This window comes from Bos grunniens, chromosome 3 (genome assembly GCF_055505025.1).
Source record: "Bos grunniens cultivar Pamir isolate PY7600 chromosome 3, Bosgru_T2T1.0, whole genome shotgun sequence".
NCBI lineage: Eukaryota > Metazoa > Chordata > Mammalia > Artiodactyla > Bovidae > Bos > Bos grunniens.
Genome location: NC_141167.1, coordinates 42,839,326 through 42,861,904, shown reverse-complemented (window position 1 = coordinate 42,861,904; position 22,579 = coordinate 42,839,326). Strand labels below are relative to the sequence as shown.

Here is a 22,579-nt window from a genome sequence, read left to right as displayed (position 1 = left end):
TAAAACACACACTTAGAGAAGTTCTTTTTGTTATCATGAAATACAAAGACCATATTTAGAATCAATTCTTGAGTAGAAGTTTTGTTTGCCAACTTTTTATCCCAAGATAAACTTAGCTATTTAAAATTATAGAAAGTAGAGATAAATATGTATAAGATAGTCCATTTGTTAAGTTTACTTACTTAATTTTTCCTATACCATTAGTTTAAATGGGTCATTTTATCAAATGCTTGGCCTGTTAAAATGATTTAGAATTTAAATATAAGACAGAAGAATGCTAATCCTTAATGCAGAAATAACAAATTATTCAGCATTGAGGTTAGATAACGGACATTACACTTATGTATATTTTCTTTCATCTTCTAAAATGGCAAGTCCAGTGGTAGTTGTCCATTTTACTAGTCATTCCAGTTACAATTTCCATATCAGAAGCTGTAAATAGAACTTATGAAAATACTTTTTCTTTTCTTCATTTTTCTGATCTCTCATGCAGCATTCCTTGTCATAAGAATATATTTACATTTTACAATAATGGATGTTGTATCTGAAATATTAATTATCCAAAACAAAATTAAATGCCAGTTCTAACCAAAAATGTCCTTATATTTGTTGCATTGCACTTGCAAAAGAGTTAGGAAAGAGCCCTGGTTGACAGAGTTAAGTTCCTTGCCCAAAAAAGGTGGTTTTTTTTTTTCAATTTATTTCAGTTAATTAAGTAACCAATATTAACTGCAAATTAGCTTTAATTTTTTAATACGAAAAATTGGAGATCTCATACAAACCAAATTCATGGAGTATTTTCTTTAGTATTTAATATTTTCTAAGTAGCCATAGCATTTTTATATAGAAAGTGAGACCAGGTCTTTTGAAGAAAACTGGGATTTTTAAAAAATGCAAATGGGGAAAAGCATGAGGGGAGGAAAAATTAGAATCTGGTATGCTATGTACTACTTACCTTCAAAAGTCAAATAAAACTTTCCTCTGTCAAACCAAACGAGGGAAGGCTGTTCATTCTCTGTATGGCCAGGAGTTGAAGCGGGATGGGAAAGGTTAAGGAGAGGGAGAGAGAAGGACACAGTATGAGTTACAGAGCAGGTCATTAATCTCACTAAGGGGAGGGTGGAGGCACTGCATGCCATTAGCGTGCAGGGAAAAGGGAAGGCTGGCAATCTATGTTTTAGTTTTTTTTTTTTTTAGTTTGGGAAATAGAAAGCAAAAGCAAAGCTATGTAGGCCTAAAGGGATGGGCACGTGTTGCTGGCAGCTTGGTACTTGGTGCTGGTGCGCATGGAGCAGAAGTCTTCCTGGCCATGCAGGGGCGTCAGCATATTTTAACTGCACTAGTTTGGGCAAACTGTCACTCAGCAATTGCTGTGTTTATTTCATCTTCACTGTCATCCCCTTCTATGTTTTAAAAAAGAAACTAGGAGTTATGGGTTACATAAAACTTAGCTGAGGTTTTCAATGACAACAGCATTGCACATCAATTGAAAGTTCATGGCAGATGCCATATATCTTCCATTCCTTTCCCTGGAATCACCTTAGGCAACCAGACACAAAACACCCTTTACCTATATACCATAGAAAAAACAAGATTACTAATGGTGTTCTACTATGTTTTAAATAAAAAAGCCGTCACTGGATATGTAATTCTGAGCAGTTAAATTATCCCTCCCTTTGTTAGTTCACAAAGCAATAGCCTCTTCCCTTTTTTGAACCTTTTCACTGAGAAACTGTCATGCAACCTACTGCTTTATAATATATGATCACTTGAAAAAAAAACATTTCAGTGGCATGAATTTCACGATGAACAGTAAGTAGACGGTGCATCTGAGAGGCACTGGACACTCATGAGGTGAGTAGCATGTCCATGAAGTTTAGCATTCAGATGGCATAATGGCTTGGATTTTTAAAGTCTAGATATCTAAAGATCACTCAGCTAGCACCATACCTGCAGGCGTTTCACAGCGCCTTTCAAACGAGGGCAGTTTGTCATAAAAAACATCATCTTCTGACACTTTGAACCAAAGAAATATAAAGGAATGAAAATAAAAACACAAACACAAATCTCAAATGAAATCAAGCAATGCACTTTACTGATCAAAACACAGGAATGATTTTAATGAAAAAAAGAAACAAAACCTAAGACACTGGGATTATGGACAGAGTATAAAAAAGTGATGTGCTTATTTCATGATGAGTCTAACAGCAGAAATGGAAATTTTTTAAATGCCAGATTTTAGCATTTGTGAATTTGCTGAAGTCAACTCCATGGAAGAAATCACACCCCCACCTTTTCAGGGAGTTGTTAAAGGCACTGTCATTAATAATTGACTTGTGCAAGTGTATTTCACTCAGACACAATTCTCAAGTGACTGGACATATATCCATCAACAGAACCTCCTGACAGAGTGCTGGCAGCTCAATGGGATCACCCAGCATGCACCTGCCTCCCCATGGGGAAAGAATAGGCTTTTAATGAGATCATGAAAAAGCAACAGTATGAATCTGAGGTCCCTGAATGAAGTCTCTCATTTCAACTTCATCAATATCCAACCTGTCCTTGGTACTTATGGATTGTTAGTTTTGAACAGCATTATTGTAATTTCATCTTTGGCTATGGTATTGATCATGGCCAAATGTCTCTGTAGTAAATTGATCACAATAGTTGCTATGAACTCCAAGCATTCTGGATGTATGTACATGGTCTCCCTCTTTACCAACAAACAAATGCAGGTAACTGAAGTTTTACTCTATGTGATTTAGATCAATCAGTGCCACAGATCTGAAGGATATTATTATAACTTTAACAGAAAATTGGATAAATTCTGTACCCAGACAAGTAAGGGAGAATCTTTCCTACAATGTAGAGAAGTATAAGATGAGGAAATAGATGAGGGTAGTAAAATTACTCCATAAACTATGCTTCTTAGAAAATATTCTACTAGCTTGGCTCTTAGACTTAGTGAATAAGGCAGGAAAACTGCTTCTTTGTCAATTTTTAAGGCTCTAAAATAGCACCTGTTAATCAGTTGTTTTAAAATACTAAGATGATGCTATTTCTCCATTTTATTTATTTATTTTTGACCACACTGAATGCCATGCAGTGTCTTAGTTCCCTGACCAGAGATCGAACCTGTGCCCCCTGCAGTGTAAACACAGATTCGTAACCACTGGACTGCCAGGGAAGCCCCTGTCAATCAGTTTTTAGTATACATGTGACTTCCTCAGTGGCTAGAATAAGTGAATGCAATTTCTGTAATATCTACAGTAGAGCAACAGGAACTGGCACTAAGAAGGACACCCCATAATACCCCCAGAAAATAGGACACAAAAGATTACACTGACTGTAACAGTGCTCTTTCCTACCTACTAGGAATGGTGGAGAATATTCCTTTCTTTTGAAAAACTGATGTTTTATTTACAATCTCCTTAAAATGAGGAGACTCCAAGACTGCCATCTTTTTCTTTGAGCTGAAGTTACAAAAGAATAGTTTATAAAAGTTGAACAGCATGCTTATCATTTTTTTTATTATGGTTATGGACAATGAGGACTTAGAAAAAAAATTCTAAATTTAAAAAATGGGTGGTTGGATAGCTCTGTACTTGATTTAAATAAGGGCAACAATCAGTTGTAAAGTAAGTAAAGTAAGTAAGTAAAGAAGAAAAATTTTGTTAAGAGCTAACCAGGGGAACTGTCTCCAATTGATCTGAGATGGGGAAGCCAGTATTGGAGACAGGCTTTTCCAAAAAAAAAGGGGAAAAATACTAAAATTAAGTGTGGAAATTTAAAATCGGGATCAGGAATACCTGTCTATAAGGGTCTTTCCTTTTGTGCAGAATAATTGATGTTAACACAGATAAGTTTTTTAAAAAGCTTATTTAAGTCAGAATTTCCACCCAGCCTGGAGAGACAAAAGCTTAGAGGAAATGTTTTAAGTTTTAGATTCTATGGTTAATACTTGTGTATTGAATACAAATCACTTTTGCTCCAAGTTCTATACCAAAGGAAGCATCAAAGTCCATCTGATGCCCTTAAAGGATTACTTTTCATTCATTACTGATTCCTGGGATGTTAAAGATGTAATTAAAAATGCATAATGAACAGCTGAAGAAACATAATTAATAATGAATTTAACAATGAAGACAAATTGTCTTTATCATTGTATTTTGCATTGGGGTAGATTGCAAAGGAAGGTTTTGCAAACATCTAAAAAACGACTATCACACATAGAAATAAGAAGCAAATAATAAATTGGATATTTACAATTAGAGATAATTCCTTGTTTATCTCTATCTCTAAATGTCTAAAAGTCTGGTTCTTATAATAGAACACCTTTAAATATTTTCTTTGAATATTTTAACCAGACTTTCCCTCCCTACCATATCAAAGAGTGAAGATCCTGTGAGCTTTTTTTTTTTCAGTACAAAAGGGGTTTATTGTATTTCATTCATGCTAATATGTGCACTTTTTAACCTCTCTGAAATTAGGATGGATCTTAAAATCAGTATGATAAGGAAGTATTGCACCTTAACTCACGTGGCAGCTTCCCCTCCCTTTCTCAGTCATATATAAAATAACAGCGCAGCTTCTAATTGAAGGTATCCTAAATTCAGTGAAGTACAATTACAAAGGAACATTTCATTATTTGAATGTGACTTATTCACATTCAAAATAGAAAGGGAATAGAAAATAGAAAATCCTATTTTCAGGTGTGGCATCAGTTTTACTAATTTATAATCATAGATCTCATGAAAGAGATTTTATGTCCAATGTCTTGCTAGGGGCGTATTCTTAGATGAATTGTAGGAAGATCAGACATGCCTTTAAAAATTTAGTCCTCGAATTATATTAAACTTTGTACTAAGCAAGTACAAATAATAAGTATCCAGTTTTTGCCACACTTGTCCCTGTTTTGGCACAAGTGTCATAAAAATGTCAAGAAAATATCATGGTGGAGGGAGGGAAATGTTGAGCCACTGAAGTCAAGAATTTGCTGCTGAAATTCTTCATCTCCCCCAAGCCATCTGACTTTCTTAAGTTGACATACCAAGTCAAGTCATGGACAGGCAGCCCCTTGGTGCTGAACAGCCAAAGAACAACCTCTTCAAAAAGAGATAAACAACACTACACAGGGTGCTGCTGGGTGGTCACTGACAACACATTTACTTTAAAGAGAAATGGCTGTCAGGTGACTCACAGCCACAGGAAATAAAGAACAAGAGAGCGAGGGAGATGAAAACCAAATACAAATAACAGAGCTGAAGAGATTAAATCAGAATGCTTCTCAGCAATGAAGCGATGTGACTAGCCTCTTGGGTGGTCTTTTATTTTTCTTTCTTTCTTTCTTTCTGTTTTTAGCCCCTGTATGGCTCATCTTGAAAGAATATGTACTAGCTGTGTTGAGGATCACAGTCACTAGCCAGGTTCTAAGGTTTCTGCAGCAGAGTGCATAAAAACACATGATACAAAACACGGCCACAGGTCAAACGCTCTGTGCGCCATTTTCTCTGTGAATCTCAGTGAGTTGAAGGAATAGGTTAGACAGTCAACTGGGGTCGCTTAAGGTCTACTCTCTGAATGACAGTTTATCATCGTTACTTTTCTCTCTGAACAACCAGGAAAATCACAGGGAGTGAGTGGAACAAATGACCTTGAGGCAAAAACCACAGAAAACCAACGGAGCAGGAGTGAGGGAAATGGCTGTAGTGATCAAGAGCATTAAAGAGAGCTCAAAAGTAAGGTTGGAAGTTACAGAAAAAAACAAAACAGTAAACAACAAAACCCAGAAGGAAACTAGCTAATAGGCATCTAAATAAGAAGCCCTGAATTACCCCAACTGACGATGCAGATAAAGAATAGACTTGACTATATAAATCATGTTAAATATCTGTCTGTTAATGAATCCTACAAAATTGGATAGCAGGCTGTATTTTCACCAAATTTGAAGAATTCTTTGGGGATGGTCTGATTAAAAATATGAAGCAGGTGATAAGGTTGAAATTCTCCCTGAGGGCCTAAGAGGCACATCTTAACTTATTTCCCTGGGAAAAGAGGGATTTCTTCTCTAGAAGAGCTTCAGGCTTTGATCAAAGTACTTCTCACATGGACAACTCTGTAGCATGCTGTTCTTTGGCAAGTAGCAGGAGGAATTTATTCAGCGTTGGTTAATGATTCTCCCAAGCAATGCAGCATGGGCCAGCTGGTTTATAATATGGGAGACTTGGAGGGCATTCAGACAATAAAGGAAGACAAGGGGCAAAAATGGAATGGAAAAGTCCAGGTCAGAGACACCATGCAAACATGAGAGAGGCAGCAGGAGCTGAGGAAGGTGGGTAAAATGTGGGTAGACAGAGACCAGCCTTGGGAAGAGGGAAGATGCTCCAGGCAAAATGAGGCATTTAAACCTGGGAAAACCATCCAGCTGAGCAGTCATTCTCAACTCTTCACTTTCATCACACCATAAGGAAAGAGGCACAAAGGCATTTACTGAAAATGCCAGCAATGACTTATTTCTTGGGGAAAATTGACCACACATCACTGAAAAGCACTAGAAAAAATGTCAAAACATTTTCTCAAGTCCCACAATGCCCGTGTTTATACCATCTGTCAACGTAAGCAGAACCAAGGTGATGAAGAAATGAAAGCTTCAAGAAAAGAAAAGTTCTACATTTTGTTATTTCTGATGGGTTACATGGTTGGAATTTAAATAAACATTCCCCTCTCAAAGATATCTAAATAATATCTAAATTACAAGATCTAATTTGATGATTTCTTCTTTACTTTCATGAATACATCTGTATGGAGACAGAATAAGAGAATTCCACATTCTTTTACTTGCTTATCTGCTTAGCTAAAGCATTTGCCTTCTTTGCTGAGAAGGTGCTTTTAAAAGAAGAGTCAGATGATAGTAGCAAAACACACAGCAAAACAATTTTGACCAGAAACATAGGGTGTTAGGGTTTTCAGATCATAAAAAAATAGCCAGTCAAAACCACAAATGGATTAAAAGAGAGGAGATAATTTTTACCAACTGTGGGAGTGGTGGCCGCACTCAAGGAATTGGTAGATGATATTGAAGAAGTGCTTTCAGCCCGGGCTAGGGGTGCTATCGGAGGAGGGCTGGAAGAATGGATGGGAGGGCTGAAAGGTCGGGGCTGCAGGGAGAAGAAAAGAAATGGAAAGTTAGATTCACAGGTCTTCCTTTCATATTTTTAACATCTCCCAGCTCCAGATATGACAACTCAGGTTCTTAAAAGAGGACAGGTGGTACCATTTTTTCATTGAAATTGATTTTATCTGTACAAGAGCTTGTGGATGGAGCCAGAGGAAACAAACTATAATGGGCTACACTCAACAGATATATCACATTAAGAGAAGCCGAGATCTGGGATATGGTCAGTGATGTTTCAGGATGGTGGACTCACATGCCCTTAGGGACTAAATAAGTGACATAAAGTGAGAGCTTATACCTACTGAAAGATATCTGAATACAAAATACTGTAGTGTGCTGGCTAAACCAGATGTCAGGGACATCATTATTACCCTGTGACTCCTGTATGTGAATTCCAAAGAAATTTACCTCTGCCAGAGTCTCTTAATTGTTTGCACAGAATGTTTTCTACCCCTCGTCTTAAAACATGATGCAAAACTTCCAAAAAACTTCCAAAAAAATTCCCTGAGCCGCCACTCTCCTTTATATTCACCCAGTGTGTATACCACCAATAACTTCTCTGTAGTCTGGGGTCAGAAATCTGGACTTCTCCTCTCTAGGAGTCTTCCAAAATCAGAAAAATATGGTGAAAGGAAACACCTCCCATTCCAAAGGATTTAGGACGATTGAGTATTATTATCTTAATTTTCATCAAACCCACTGGGGTAGAACTGAAGACCCCACGATCCTGTTCCTACTACTTTAGGCCGTGGCTTGAATGATGGTGGAGATTTGAGGGCAATTGAAATACACACTCTGACTGCAGTGACTTTCAGATTTTGGCCGTCAGGGCCATTGGTGCAGGCGCTGTAAGGCTTAGACCTGGAGTTGAGATGACCCATGTTCAGGCATTTGGACTCTGTCATTCCCACTGTATGCTTCTGAGCGGGACAGGGCAGAAGGGAACATACCACATCTCCGATGCCAGGCTTCCCTGGAGGTAGCTTTGGCCGAGACGGAGGCCGGGGAGGAGGTGGGGGTGGGGTCGTGCTGCTGCAAGGAACCAAGGGGGTGGCTGGCCGAGCAGGGGATGATGCACCTGAAAAACAAGCTGGTATTAAAAAAGGCTAGAGACATAGGTGGTCAAAGAGCTGTTATCATTTGATCCCACCTTTCCATTCCCACAGTAGAGTGTAATCACCAATACGTTCTTCACCTCAGCAGTTAATACAGTCAAGACTGTAGCACATGGGGTTTGGGTTTCTTTTTTTTCAATAAAGAAAAAAAATCACTCAGTTGAACTATGGTTGATGGCTGAAGCTGAAGCTCATTGCCTTTTGTTGTCATGTGACACCCAGTGAAAGGTAAATCCTTTTATAACTCCCTGTGACAGAAAATATATACTTAATACTCTTTTGGCTGGGTGAGTGGGTAGCTTTCATTCTGATCATGATACACATGAAACTTATGATAAATTTTCTTGATCTTTACATATTCAGAATTTATGTCCAAGATGAAAACGGAGGTTAGAACTTGAAGAAAAAAGATTTTTCACAGTATATGTATATATGTGTGCAAAAGTCATGTTCGAATTTTTGTGACCCTATGGACTGTAGCCCACCAGGCTCCTCTGTCCATGGGATTCTCCAGGCAAGAATACTTGAGTGGGTGGCCATGCCCTCCTCCAGGCGATCTTCCTGCCCCAGGGATTGAACCCACGTCTCTTTTGTCTCCTGCACTGGCAGGCGGGTTCTTTACCACTAAGTGCCACCTGGAAAGTCCATATATGTGTGTGTGTGTGTGTGTGTGTATAAATATGTGTTATGTATATAAATACTTTTATATATCTATAAAACATGTAGAAGAGAATTATCCTTCTTACTGTGCTTTACGATATGAGTAGTAACTTCATATAGCAAAGTAGTAGTAACTTCATCAAGCAAACCCTTGATGGTAAGCAAAGAACAAAATATAAGAAAGTACATTAGCTATTGTGAGCGTACTTTGTTTGTGGAATCTTAACAGAAATACATTGGATTTAGAGGATTTTAGTTTTTAAAGGAGGCTGCTTAGGAACCTGTCTGTGTAGAGGTTGCCTGCGACGATTTTTGTGATGATTTTTAAGAGTCTCTTGGATTTACTTTTCTGGCTGTCAATGACAAACAAGAGAAACACAGAGCACACACAGAGGTCGGCATGCACGCTAATGAGCACACCAGAGGGCTTAGACTTAGGGGTTGGCCTATCTTCAGGCGTATGTCCGGGATATACGGGAAAACTACTTGGCTAACAATCTTAAGGAAGTCAAATCAATATTCCAAATGGTTCTTGTTCAGTCAGAGAACTTCCAGCTACTCCTGAGGCTTTTTCACATTGGTTAGAAGCACAGGTATCAAATTACTCCAAGAAAATTCCAAGAAATTCTGCCCAAAGAAAATGTCTCCCCCTCCCCCTACCTCCCCTCCAACACACCACAAAACTCTGCTCTCTGGAGAATCCTAGACCAGATTTTCAAGGAACTTTGAAATTTGAATCTTTGAATTTTCAGATTTTCAGGCAACTTTAACCATCAAAGCTCATCATCTCAGGATCTGCTTCCAACTTAGGAGAGTCCTTGGGGGTGAAAGCCTTGTTCCTCTGTTTAAAGCAGTTTGAAATCTTGAGTTTGTTGTGTTTATCTGTGTGGTTTATTGTAAGTGTAATTACATTAGTGTGAAACCATACTAATTACCACCCATCCTACCAATATTTCCTAGTTACCACTACGAACTTTTGACTGTAGTCTCACTTTTTATTTTGTTGGCCCAGTATCTCTGCTACACATTTTACTTGCATTATCTTATTTTATCCCCACAATAAGCTTTGAAGGAAAGTACTTCTACTATCTCAGTGGAAAGTAAGGCTCAGAGATATTCAATAACTTGATCAATGTCATATAGTTCAAATGGCCTATTTAACTACAAAGTCTGAGTTTTTAAATGTAGTATCTTGTAGCTATAGGTGGTGGCCTATATAATGTAGCCCCACATTTTGCACAAAGCCTGGTCTTCTTTTTGCATGGGCCGACTGCACTTTTCTCTCAATATAAATATCCTTAGTCTTTTGCTGATCTTCTCTTGAATAAACGAATAGGGGATATTTCAACAGGTCCCTCGACAAAGTTTTCTTTACACCTAGGATGTTTTCAGAAGTGACAGCAAAAAGATGGGAAATAAACGTTAACACAGCAAAGTTTTTTTCTGGAAGTTTTATAGAACTGTTTTGGGGGTTCTGTTTTGCTGGAAAACCATGTCATGGGGGTTGGGTCAAAATGTCTATCCAGGGGTCTATTTCCAAGAAACGGTCTTCTGAGTCAATCCCAGGAAAAGGTCAGCTGCTTATCCTTTTCCTACAAGTTCCAGAAGGGAAATTTTAAAATCCAGTTTCAGTAATTCTTGGAAAAGTGGTAACAAGTTATCATGGAGGCAGTATGAAATACTAAAGAAACTGACGAAAAGTCAGATGACCTGAGCTCTGGCTCTGTCCACCTCCTATCAACTATAAGAAGTTGACTTCTCTGAACCTCAGCTTCATGTTTTAAAATACAGGACATGTTTCTACCTTACAAGGCAGTTGCAACAATTGAAATGGAAAATGCTCATTTAAGGATTACCAAGTCATAAGATACGAAACAAATGGAAGGCAGTTGTTTTTTTTTTTTGTCACAGTTTTTGCTTCACTGGCTTATAGGCAGTTGTTGATGATGGTAAAATTTGTGCTTTTGATACAGATACAACTGAAAGCGAAGAAAAAAGTGGCTAGTTAACTGGCTGTGTTTTCCTTTTGGAGTACCCTGTTTAACTTACTTTTTCTTTACTGAACTGATCTCATTGATTTGTTATGCAGTTAGACAACACCAAGGGAGTTTCAAAAAGCAAAACCCTGTTTCACAGCAGAGGGTAGTTTGGGCCTACGGAGTATTTCATAATTGAACTAAGGCCTCACACGATGTTGTGAGATTACACAATTATTTTGTACTGAAAGAGTAAAGAGGGTTATTTGCACATCTCTACCCTTATTCTTCGATCTTCAGTTCTACTCATTTCCCCTTCAAGCAGTGTTTATTCCCAAGACAATGCTAGAAACTAATTGGACAACATTGTTTACCTTTAAAAATCATATGTACATTTGAATTTGTGAATTCAAAAAGTTGGCAACCACTGACATGCTCTTGATCCATCTGCTGCTTTCAACCTGAAATCCCATCATAGTTTCTTTGGTAACTCCTGAGGACCATAAACAATGGCTCCAACTTTCACTTCTTTTTGTTTGTGTGTGGGGGTGTGGGGGTGTGGGGGTGGGGGTGTGTGTGTGTTGTGGAGTCGGCAGGGGGGCAGCTGGGGAGAAGTGATCACTGGAATTCAACAAATCTCAGGTCAGACAGATCTTGACTTTGCTATTTATTGCTTTGTGGCTGTGGCCAAGTCCTGCCTTTGAGCTTCCATTTCCTTACCTGTAAAATGAGGCTAGTATATCACAGTGTTATAGGGGAGAATCAAATGAATGAAAATATATGTACTTTGAAATACGTAAAGAATTATTCTTTCCCAACTTGTGTTTCTTAGAACACAATTATACTATTTCTTTGACAAAAGTATTAAACACATGTGGAAAAGTTTTCATACTATGTTTCTTTTTAGGTAACTGGCACATTAAAAGCCCTAAAACAGTATGGCTCAGTGGAGTTTTCTGCAATGATGAAAATGTTCTGGAATAAGTGCTGTCCAATAAGATAGTCATTAGTCACTTGTGCCCACTGAGTACTGAACTGTGGCTCCTGCATCTGAATAATTGATTTTTAATTTTAATTAATTGCCATTAAGATTAAAATAGCCACATATGCTTAAAGGCTTCCATTTTGGACATTGCTGCTCTAAAAAAACTTGTAGTTAGGAAATATATTTGTTTGATTCAACCCCAGGTAGTTCAAATTCATTTGTTTATGGATGTGTGGGGTGTGTCTGTTTGTGTTTAGCATCTTTTAATATGGGTTTACTTTCCCCAGTTGGGAAATGTTGAACATTCTATCTTTACTAACACTTCTCTTTCCCTGGTCTCCAAAATTGCTACAGGCCAAGGAAACACTTTTTCCATTCCATCCCCTGGGCACACAGCCCACACAGGAGAAGAGATAGTCTTTGCCAAGAATCAGTGTCTGCATTCCAGTAAAGCAATATTCTGGCCAAACTATGTATTTTAAATCTTTGCCATAAGGAAATTAAAGTTCTTGAAGCAAATTCTTAACTTGCAACTTTTTCAACAGCAGGTAACTATTCCGATCCACAAGTACTGTCTAAACTTGGTCAGTGACAGTCATCTTGCTGTGACTGAAATTTTTAATGTAGGTATACAGTTTGAGATACACAGGAAAAGTTATTCCCATCAGGCTGTTATAAAAAGCAGATAATGATAAGCATTACTAATCTTTAAAACATGAGACCATATCCTATTGTTTCAATCCTAAGTTTATATTTCTGCCAATCTGTTTAATGAGCAAATAAACTGGGACTTAATTAAGGAAATAATGGTGCACAGTTTTATTTATTCATGAGTTTCACTGGCCCAGTTTGGTTTTCCACTTAGAAATTCAATTCTTTAATATTAGCAAAGTATAGTATTTTCCAGCTCAATTATTAAGAACCAATAGTCTTTACTGGTAACACTTTCAAGTAATTTTAAGTAAGAATATGGAAGTTAAACATGAAAATGACAACAAAATTGCCAAGGATTCCAGAAAGAAAGCTAGAGCTACTCTATTTATTCATTAAATCAATGATCAATTCAATTAATCAAGTATATCCCAGAACCTTGTAGAAGGTGCTTGAGGAGCCTGGGGAGTGTCCTGTCCTCCCCTCCCCCAACTAAAGGTGTTTACTTTGGGTAGAGTATAGTGACCAGGCCACTGGAGAGAAGGTATTATTCCTTGAAAAGCACTTTCAGAAGACTCAGAGCCTGGCCCAGGAAAGAGTCCCATTCAAGACAGTGGAAACATGTCTCTCTTTGACAAAGGACAACCAGCTTCTTTTGGGCTGAGGTCTGGACTGGAGTCTTTACTTAGAGGCCCTTTATTATCTTTACAGTTAGGTAAGGACCCTTACATCACCCCCAAAAGATCTAAAAAAGAAATAGAGGATGGAGGTGGGGCTCTAAGCCCCAGAAATACAGAAAGGAGCACAAAGCAGTAGGTTTGGAGAAAAGACTTTTGGCGATCTTGATGACAGTGTGTAATACAGGTGCATGTCAGGGTCAGATAAGTTTGTGATATTTTGTCACTAAACCTTGCAAGGGCTCCTGGAGGGCATAGTGGTTAAGAACACAGGCCTGGGATCAGATAGATCTGAGAATGAATACCAAGTCTATCACCTCTAGCAGTGTAAACTTAGGCAAATTACTAAACATCCATGAGCCTCAGTTTTCATATCTGTAAAATGGGGGAAATAAGAGTATTCACCTCATGAGGCTGTTGTAAAAATGAAATGATGTGCATAAAGTTCTTAGCATGAAGCCAGGAAAAGAAACTATAGCTGTTGTTCTTATTGGCAAAATAAAGGCTCTCTAGGACCCTATAAAGAAACCTGCTGATTTTGTTTTAGCACAGTTTTTCAAACTTAAATTTGATTATTGAACTGTTTTCCGTTTCTGGTGAAGGAGGAGAACACCTGTGATACAAAACACTGATTTTGTGTACAGTACAGAAGATTCTCCAGTCTTTTCCTTGATTAGCTTGGATGCTTTCACTTTAAAGCTCAGAGCAATTTGCAAATGCAGAGCAAACACTGAAAGATGTGCCCTTGAAAGCAGAAGCAATGATGACTATTAAAACAGAGACAAACATACTTCCTTGGTGTCTCTTAGTAGATTCGAATAATTTAAACTTGGTCACCTCTTTCAAAGCAAATAAAAAACAAATAGCCCTTGACATCCCTGAGAAGGTACCTAACAAAAAGGACAGGAACAAGAGAGAAGGCACCAGAGGATCTTGGTAGACAAACAAGAGCATGAATGGAATGAGTGATACAGAAGAAGAATGCATTAGGAATATCGTGATCTTTCCTGGGTATGCATGGCAGTTCCCATCCTTTCATCATTAGAGAATACAAAATGAAGCTTCAAACAGGAAAATCAAAAAAATCAGATTCCATGTCAATGTTTGCATGTAGAGTCCCAAAAGGTACATTTGTGACAAACTGCTCCATCACCTGTCACCACACTTAGAACTGACCTTATAGGCTGACTAGCCTGTCAAATGATGACATCAGAGAGCAGTTTGTTTCAGTGGCAGCCTGATTAGGCTGGAGATGCAATAAGGCAGCCTCTTTTTTGCTGTCCTCTAAAATCTCCTTTTCAAATCCTACTTCTTTTTCTCTGAAATAGAGAAGTTAACATAGTTTTCCCCAATTAAAAAAAAAAAGAAATAGAAAACACATATACCTACAAAAACCAGGGCTTTTGGAAAAAATATAGATTTATAAGCTTATAAATCAAATAATGTCTGAGGATCGAATGTATAACACGGTGATTATAGTTGATAACACTATATTGTATGATTGAAATTTGCCAAGAGAGTAGAGTTTAAATGTTCTCGTCAAAAAAAAAAAGGTAAGTATGTGAGGTGATGGATGTATTAACTTGGTGGGAAGAATATTTCACAACGTATGTGTGTATCAAATCATCACATTGTACACTGTAAATATCTCATAATTTTGTCAGTTATATTTCAATAAAGTGGAAGAATTAAAAAAACAAAAAAACAACTAGGGCCCCTGTGGAGACATCTGATGAGGAAATCAGACATTTAACTTGAAGCACATTTTCTGTGAAACCTGTCTTTCTAGAACTTTCCTGAATTCTAAAAATGACATCACAGCTTTCTTTAAAAAATAGAGATCTTATCCGCAGGGTGGAAGGGCACTCCTAAGGGTCAGGAGTGCAGGGCAGGACACATCCACAGACTTGCACTATGACCGCGAGCATTCGATGGACTAGGACATGCCACAGAGCACAGGACACCCACACCAAAGGAGGGATGGCTGAAGCTCTAAAGCCAACTGCCAGGCAGGAGGAGGGTGTTGCTCACACTGCAGCAGCCACGGCCATTCCCGGTCACACGAAGCACACGCAAACAGTGAGACGTACCACTGGTGATCCCCGTACCACTGCCCGAGCCGGGTCCGGGGGATGAGACCACAGTCCTGTAGGTGGGTGGTGGTGGGGGAGGCGGAGTTGCTCTCTGTCCCAACCCAAAATCTTTAGGAGATGAGATTGTTTCTAAGTAATCATCTTTAATGAAGTTCTGCTCAGCGACTTTCTTCTGGACTTCTTCTAAATTGAGCGGCGATGGTACACTGCGAGGAGGACCCGGAGGTCCTGAGGGGCCAGGAGGACCCGGGGGGCCCGGAGGTGGGGAGTCAGCTGGGTTGTCTGAGGCAGCTGGTGGGGACACCACCTTTTCCCTTGGAGTCAACTCTGGAGTAACACGTTCCGGGGATGTGTCAGAAAAATGGACCCACTTGTCTTCAGCATTAACAGCAACAGACTTGGGGGATAACACGGGGCCAAAAATGCTGTCCAAATCATTGATGGATGGTAGCTTTTCAATTTTGACCTCTGTGGCTGATTGGTCATTTCCTGTGGTTAAAGTAGTTGATTTTAAAATTTAATTGACTTTGTTAAAATTATTTGTATAGGAAGTGGGAGGGGTGAGGCAAAGCCTGATAAATAGGTTATCTTGTGAGGTGCCAAATTGGACATATTTCATGATGGAAAAATATCTTGATTGTAGTTGAAGGGGAGGAGAGAGTTCCCTGCCTCTATATTGTGAACATTACCTTTTCGGCTATTATTTACCCTTGTGTGAGGTGATCTGACTTGGCTACATCTACCATCACCAGAAGCTCCAGCATGCAACTGGTCATTCTGAGAAGGCATTCTCAGAAGTGTACAGGCTCTGGAACTGCAAATTTCAAAAGGGAGGTCCCTTTGGAAAGTCTGGCCTAATGAAATACATAGGACACAACAGAAAAAGAACTGATGGCTGAAAATCACCCTCATATTTGATGAAGATTGTCTACTCTAGCATATTAAATGAAAGTGTTTGGTGAAACCAATGATAATATATGTTAGTTTAAAAAATTATCACATCATAAGTAGTTGCATATCTTCCACCTTGAACACACCAGAAACACAGCACAAAGATTAAAGAGATATCCCCACATGAATATTTACAAATATACACAAACACACCCCACGTACCACACACATAGGATATTGAGAAGAATTGTTACATATAAACCCATTTAATAAGGAACAAAATTATAAGAAACCTTTATAATTTCTTTTCTCATCAAGTCTAACCTGTTAATACCATAGGCATAACTGATATATATATATATGAATTCATGAAATAAAAAGTCTGTTTTGCTTAAATTTTAGCATTAGCTATTCTTTTTAATTCTTACCAATAACAAGAGGAAAATTAAAACTATCTTCTATAGCTTGGCAGGAAGTAGTTGATAACTGAAATGTGAGGAATTGTACCATTTTTTAAACCAAGATTATTCAAATTAGAAATTGTTACCTAAATAATTTCAGGGCATGAGCCATTTTACATTTAAATAACCTTTTAGCTGTAAGAGTAGGCTTAGTATTCTTATATTTTCACATTTGAAAAAAGTTAACCTTCAAGGTTTCAAGGCCAAAAATAAATGGGATAGCAGTTTGCCTGGGCCACAGTATTTATAATTTCACTGCTGGTAGATTTACTTATCTCTAACATATTCATGAGAATACAAGGGGCCAAAATGATTTGAACTTGTAAACACCTTTACCTGTGCACTCTCTGTTGGGTCTGAGTCAATATAAATTTCATCAGTGACTATGTCTTGCATTTGCTCTTGTTGATAAATACCCCCTCTGTAGTTATCAAACTCACCAGACTGCATAAATAGCTATGGATGAAGCTGCAATAGAATTCCAAAGGTGACGAAGAACTACATTCTAAGGATCCAGACACATAAAATAACTATTACTGCTTTTGAATTGCTAGTCCAGTAAGACTAGGTACATTATAAATTGTATTGATCCATAGTATTGATTTTAATAGATGGTAAAAATATGCCTTAGAAGTCATCTGTCTAAAGGCATGCTGCAGTTCCTTGCCATATTTCATCATCCTTATACATCGCTTTGCCATGGGATAATAAATAATGACTACTGGGAAAAAGCCTGCACCACCCTAGCTTACCTGTATGCTGCATAATTCCAGGACCCATTTTATTATTATTGTGGACTACACAATATTAATTCTAGATAAAAACTTATCAGCTCTTAGAAAAATACGAATTATGCCTTGAGACTTTTAATTCTTCAGTCATTTAAAATGAGGTCCAATGAAGTGAAATGTCAATTAAACAATGGCTTTTGATATTGAGTTTTTATTTCTCTTATCTCACAAATAAACATGGCCTTTGTTCAACAAAATTATACAGAGGAAAAAATGAGAAAGTGAACCTTTTTGTGAAACCTGGGAGTGATACTTAAAGAAGTGTACATAGTAAACTGCAGTGGAGGTAAAACTAAATGCATGTTCACGTTTAGTCTAGCCTATAGATTTCAACACATCAAAGGCATGTTGAGGTCCAGGGCCACTGCTGATTGCCACACCATCCTAGGACAGAAAAAATAAAGCTTACCTGGTCCAACTGTTAAGGGGGAGCCTGTTCGGGGTGGGGTGGCTGGTACATTTTTTGGAGGCAGTGGGGGAGGTGCTGCCAAGAGATGAGAAGCCATGCATTACTGATCACTTTCTCCCTAAGTTATGGAATATTCCCCAGATAAGCAGGATTTGGGCTATCATTCATATTCTGCTATTGGAAAAGGAGTAACTATTAGCAGTCCATGTATTTTTTTTTAAGTTCAAAGTTTAGTGATTGAAGCAGGACTCATTCAGATTCTTCCACTTTATGATAGGAATTTGTCAAAAGAAAGTCAGATAATAGCAACAACAATATCATCATTTCATTCATTCATTCCTTTGTTTTATAAGTGTCAAAAGCCACCAAAGTCCTGGGACCTGTACTAGGAATGAAGGACATGGGGTTGAAAACAATGAGCCTTTGCTCTCAAGGAATTTACAACTGAATGAAGGAAGACTGTGGTCCCAGGCAACTGCAATCCAGAGAGTGGTCAAGGAAAGGAGAGCAGCCTGGGTGAGGGGCTTTTAATAGAGTCAGGATATTATAGCTTGGATTGAGTCAGGAAAGATTTGTCAAAGTAATGTCTTGAATTTGGGCATATTTTTGACATCTAAAGCAAAATTATTTGGGTCAAGGAAGAATGAACAGATTCCTTTGGTGGAAATTATAGCTGAAAAAAATCCTTGGGCTAGAAAAAGTATTGTCTTACAAGCCCAACCCAGACTCATCCTTTTGAACTGGGCTGTCACTTTGCGGGCAAAGTTAAGAATTTCAACAGGTAAGTATTTTTTTCTTTTCATTCTTTAAATGTATGTTTTCCTTTCACTGCTATATCTGGTAAATCTGACGAGTTTCCTTTTTCTTCAGGACTTCTTTCCCCAGTTACCTGGAGTAGGGGTTAGGGGCATTCTGGAATAAACAGGGCTGATGGCTCTGCTTTGAGATAAATGTGCCCTGATCTTCTGTCTCAGCTTCTCTCTCCCATATGGCATCATTCCTCTTGTTCTCCAGTTAAACTCTTTCCCCTCAAGGTGTCCTCTCTATCCTTTGAAGCCTCAGTTGTTCTGTAGGACAAGCAGAGACCTTATCTGACCTGGTTAGCTCTGTGTTGTGTGTTAGCCCATGCCTAGAACGTGGCAGGGTCTTTAGTCCACTTGCTTATCATGCCTACATAAACCTATTGAATAAATGAATGAATAAGCCTGTGAGATGTCACACAGAAGCAGCTGTGGTTCAAAGTTACTTATTTTACTTTATTTATTGTATTATTCTTGTCTCAACCGACTGTCCTAGGCCCCTTAACTCTAATGCTTATTAGAATAATACCTCTTCTCAATATTAAACAGTCCAAATGTTGCTTACGTAGACTTCCTAAGGCTTGCCTAATTTCACTATGCAGACAGACAGTAAAATGAGTCACTTATTTTTCCAGACAGAGCAGACACATAACTTACTTCCAGTGGGAAAAGGCCTTGTTAACTTTGGCGACTCCACGCTTGGATTAATTGGTTGGCCTGGACCCCATATCTCAGGCTGATCTAAAAGAACTGGAAACATAAAAAGAAAATTTCCCCGGGTGAGTTGAAAAAAGAAACATCCTGATTTTAGAATTTATAATTTCAAGTTAAAGTGGAGCTTGACAAAATTATTTCTGCCTTGCCTCAGTCCTAGTAAATTAACTTAGAGATGTGCTGTTCCTGATTCTCTTCAATCAGAGAATGGAAAAAACAGCAGGGTGTGCATGTTTGTGTGTGTGTGTGAGCCCGTGCGCAGATGGGGTATCTGTGTGTGGACATACAGCTAAACAAAAACTTGCAAAACAGAGTGTCTGCATTCTTTTCCTGGTGGGTCACTTAAGGGCATTCTAAATATCAGTACATTTCTGGTACCCACTTGAAAATACAGGCATTATTCCCATGGACATTTGTTTTAAGTTGGTTTATTAAAGTTTGCCAAGAATATGCTTCAAGAATGAAAATGTCTGAATTCTGTACAGTTCTTCTCACCTTTAAAGGATCTTATGGGATCTTTAAAGAAGTCTTTTACAACATTATAAAGAGAAATGAAATTATTTAGAAAGGGTGAACATGTTAAAAGAACCAGAAAAATAAACAAGTGCTTAGCCATCTAAGGGCTTCCTGTTGGCTCAGTGGTAAAGAACCTGCCTGCCAATGCAGGAGATACAAGAGATGTGGGTTCGATTCTGGGCTTGGGAAGATCAGGGGAGGAGGAACTGTCAACTCACTCCAGTGTTCTTGCCCAGAGAATCCCTTGGACAGAGGAGCCTGGCAGGCTACAGTCCGTAGAGTTGCAAAGAGTTGGATGGGACAGAGTATGCATGCATGCAGACATCTAACGTCAATCAGGGCAATTGGTATTAGGCCTAAGGACAATGAATCTAATATTTCATCTATTTTTTGTATCTTCCTTCTGACTTTTTTTGTTGCTATGGTAGCAATATGATACACTAGTTCTCATCATCTCTCATGTGCCAGGGTCTCTGTAAGTACTGCCTGTGATTCATTATGTTGTAAAACACAGGTTGGGAATTAGTTGGATGTGGATTTGATCCAGCCTCCATGGGGTCGCAAAGAGTTGGACACGACTGAGCGACTGAACTGAACCGAACTACTAGGACCTTGGGCAATTCATTTAACCTCTGAGCTTCCCTTCTTTCAGTGCAGAGATAGTAAGAACCATCTCTAAGAGTTAGTATAAGTATTAAAGGAGGTAATGTATATAAATATAATGTACACAAAATACCTATCACAAGGCCAATAGCTATTATGATTTTTCAGTCCTCACCATACCACCACGTGGTTGATGTTGAGGAAACCAAAGATGACAGTGATTAAACAACGCGCTCAGCAACACTTGGTGAACATAGAAGAGCTAAGGTCTGGTCCCAGGCACGCATACCTAACTCCAAAAAACACACTTTCCTCTCAGGCCTTGTAAACTAGTGATAGAAGAATCAATCAAAAATGTAAGAGTGGGTAGATAAGAAAAGTAGGTGGAAGAGCTAGTATGCTTGGTGCCAAGGTTGGAACTTACAGAACTTCAGGGGCTGAAAGCACCTAGAGCATAATCAGGCCAGGCTTATTGTGTGTCTCCTCTTCATCACAGACCTCAGTGATGGTCTTAGCTTTGTTTCTTGTCTTAACACGAAAGCATACATTGTCCAATGATCTGACACAGCATTTTGTTTTTTCCATGGATTCAGTGTGGGATACCACTTTGATTTCTAAGAACTGTTTTCTATTTTGTATATCAGGTTTCCATATATGATGGAATTTTTTAACAGGTAGATTCAAACATAGCAAATCAAACCACCTTCAGTTACTACACATATCAGTAAAAGTGAGACTGATCCCAGATGAGTTAATAAGACAACTGAGCAACCTTAATGCTGGGTCCCCTTTCCTTATGGATTCTAAGTTGCAGACATTTAAATCACTGAAGGAGTATTTAGGGATGTTCCTTATTCACTTTCCTAACTACATGATTGAAAAATACTCAGTTGTGGCTGCCTGCTAGTTGTCTCCCAGGATCCATTCTCCATTTCTGCTACAGTTAAGGCTTAGCTGGCCAGATGGCACTAAATTCTTTCTGATGGGCTCTGGCTGGAAGTGGTGTGCGTCTCTTCCAGGTTTTGCTCTTACAGAATTGGCAGTGAGTTCCATGGGTCCTCCCTGACACTTCTTTCTTCTGACTGGAACATAATGAGAATTTGAGCAGCCCCCTTGCACCCAGAAGTGAAGGCCACATGCTGGGGATGGCAGAGCTCCCCTTCCAGTCCTATATTTTGTACTTTAAGACTGTTTACATGAAACAGAAATAAAATCTATCTTGTTTAATTTACTATACTTTGGAGTCTCTTTGTCACTATCTGAGCCTACTCATTATGCTTTTAATTCTTATCGTCCTCAGCGTTTTAATCTCCTTCACCAATGGGTCTTAGAAAAATCATTTTATTATATGCAATCACAGTGTTCTTAAATGATTTTTTATAAAAAAACATTCCATGTTATCAAACAGCTGCTGGAGATCCATGCATTAGACCTACATACATCTTAGGAACAGGTTAGATCCCTTTCATAAGGAGTTTATGTCAGTAAGGTATACATTATTCACAGCCATCCAAAAATGGTTAATATTTAAAAGTTAAAATATTTAATTCTAGGAATTAAATTTAGTAGGTAAATCCAACAATAACAGCCAAAATGATATTTCTCTCATAACATCTTTTTTCTAAGTTGTTAAATGATTTAAGGTCATTCCTGGGTCTTGAGTTTGCAAACAGTGTCTGTTCTGTGAGCAGTCCAATTGACACCTCCACTGATGAGGTGGACAAGAGAGAAAATGTGGTCATAGAGGCTAGATCACAATGACAGTGATTATGATCAGGAATTTGAAGGTCTGGCTCCATAGTGATAGCAGTTTGGTTCATAAACCACCTGCTCCCTGACCAGTGGGTTGTACAGATTTTCAGTAATTCTTATTGAAAGAAGAGTGAACTTGTTGAAGAGTGAACTTGTTAGCTCTTAGCTACCTCTGGAGGTAAAATTTCAAATCCTGAAATACTAAGAGGTCTGCAAACTAAACTCCCGTGCTGATAACACACCTAGATCAGAACTATTCTTTCACATGAAGATCTAGTGATACATCAAAAACATGCCTCAAAACACATTTA

General features: G+C 38.4%; 1 protein-coding gene across 7 annotated transcripts in view; it reads right to left on the bottom strand.

The window, feature by feature from the left end:
* The window catches only part of SGIP1 (SH3GL interacting endocytic adaptor 1), a 230,873-nt gene that overhangs the window by 57,971 nt on the left and 150,323 nt on the right, over nt 1-22,579 (bottom strand). For 2 of the 7 annotated variants that reach the window (XM_086390424.1, XM_086390417.1), the window contains 6 exons: nt 19,341-19,433; nt 17,884-17,958; nt 15,329-15,820; nt 8,125-8,252; nt 7,031-7,157; nt 956-1,015 (listed from right to left, as the gene is read on the bottom strand). In XM_086390424.1, the coding sequence (XP_086246550.1) occupies nt 956-1,015; nt 7,031-7,157; nt 8,125-8,252; nt 15,329-15,820; nt 17,884-17,958; nt 19,341-19,433 (975 nt within the window). The remainder of the gene's footprint in view (nt 1-955; nt 1,016-7,030; nt 7,158-8,124; nt 8,253-15,328; nt 15,821-17,883; nt 17,959-19,340; nt 19,434-22,579) is intronic. The other 5 variants (XM_086390418.1, XM_086390422.1, XM_086390421.1 and 2 more) reach the window with 3 other exon arrangements.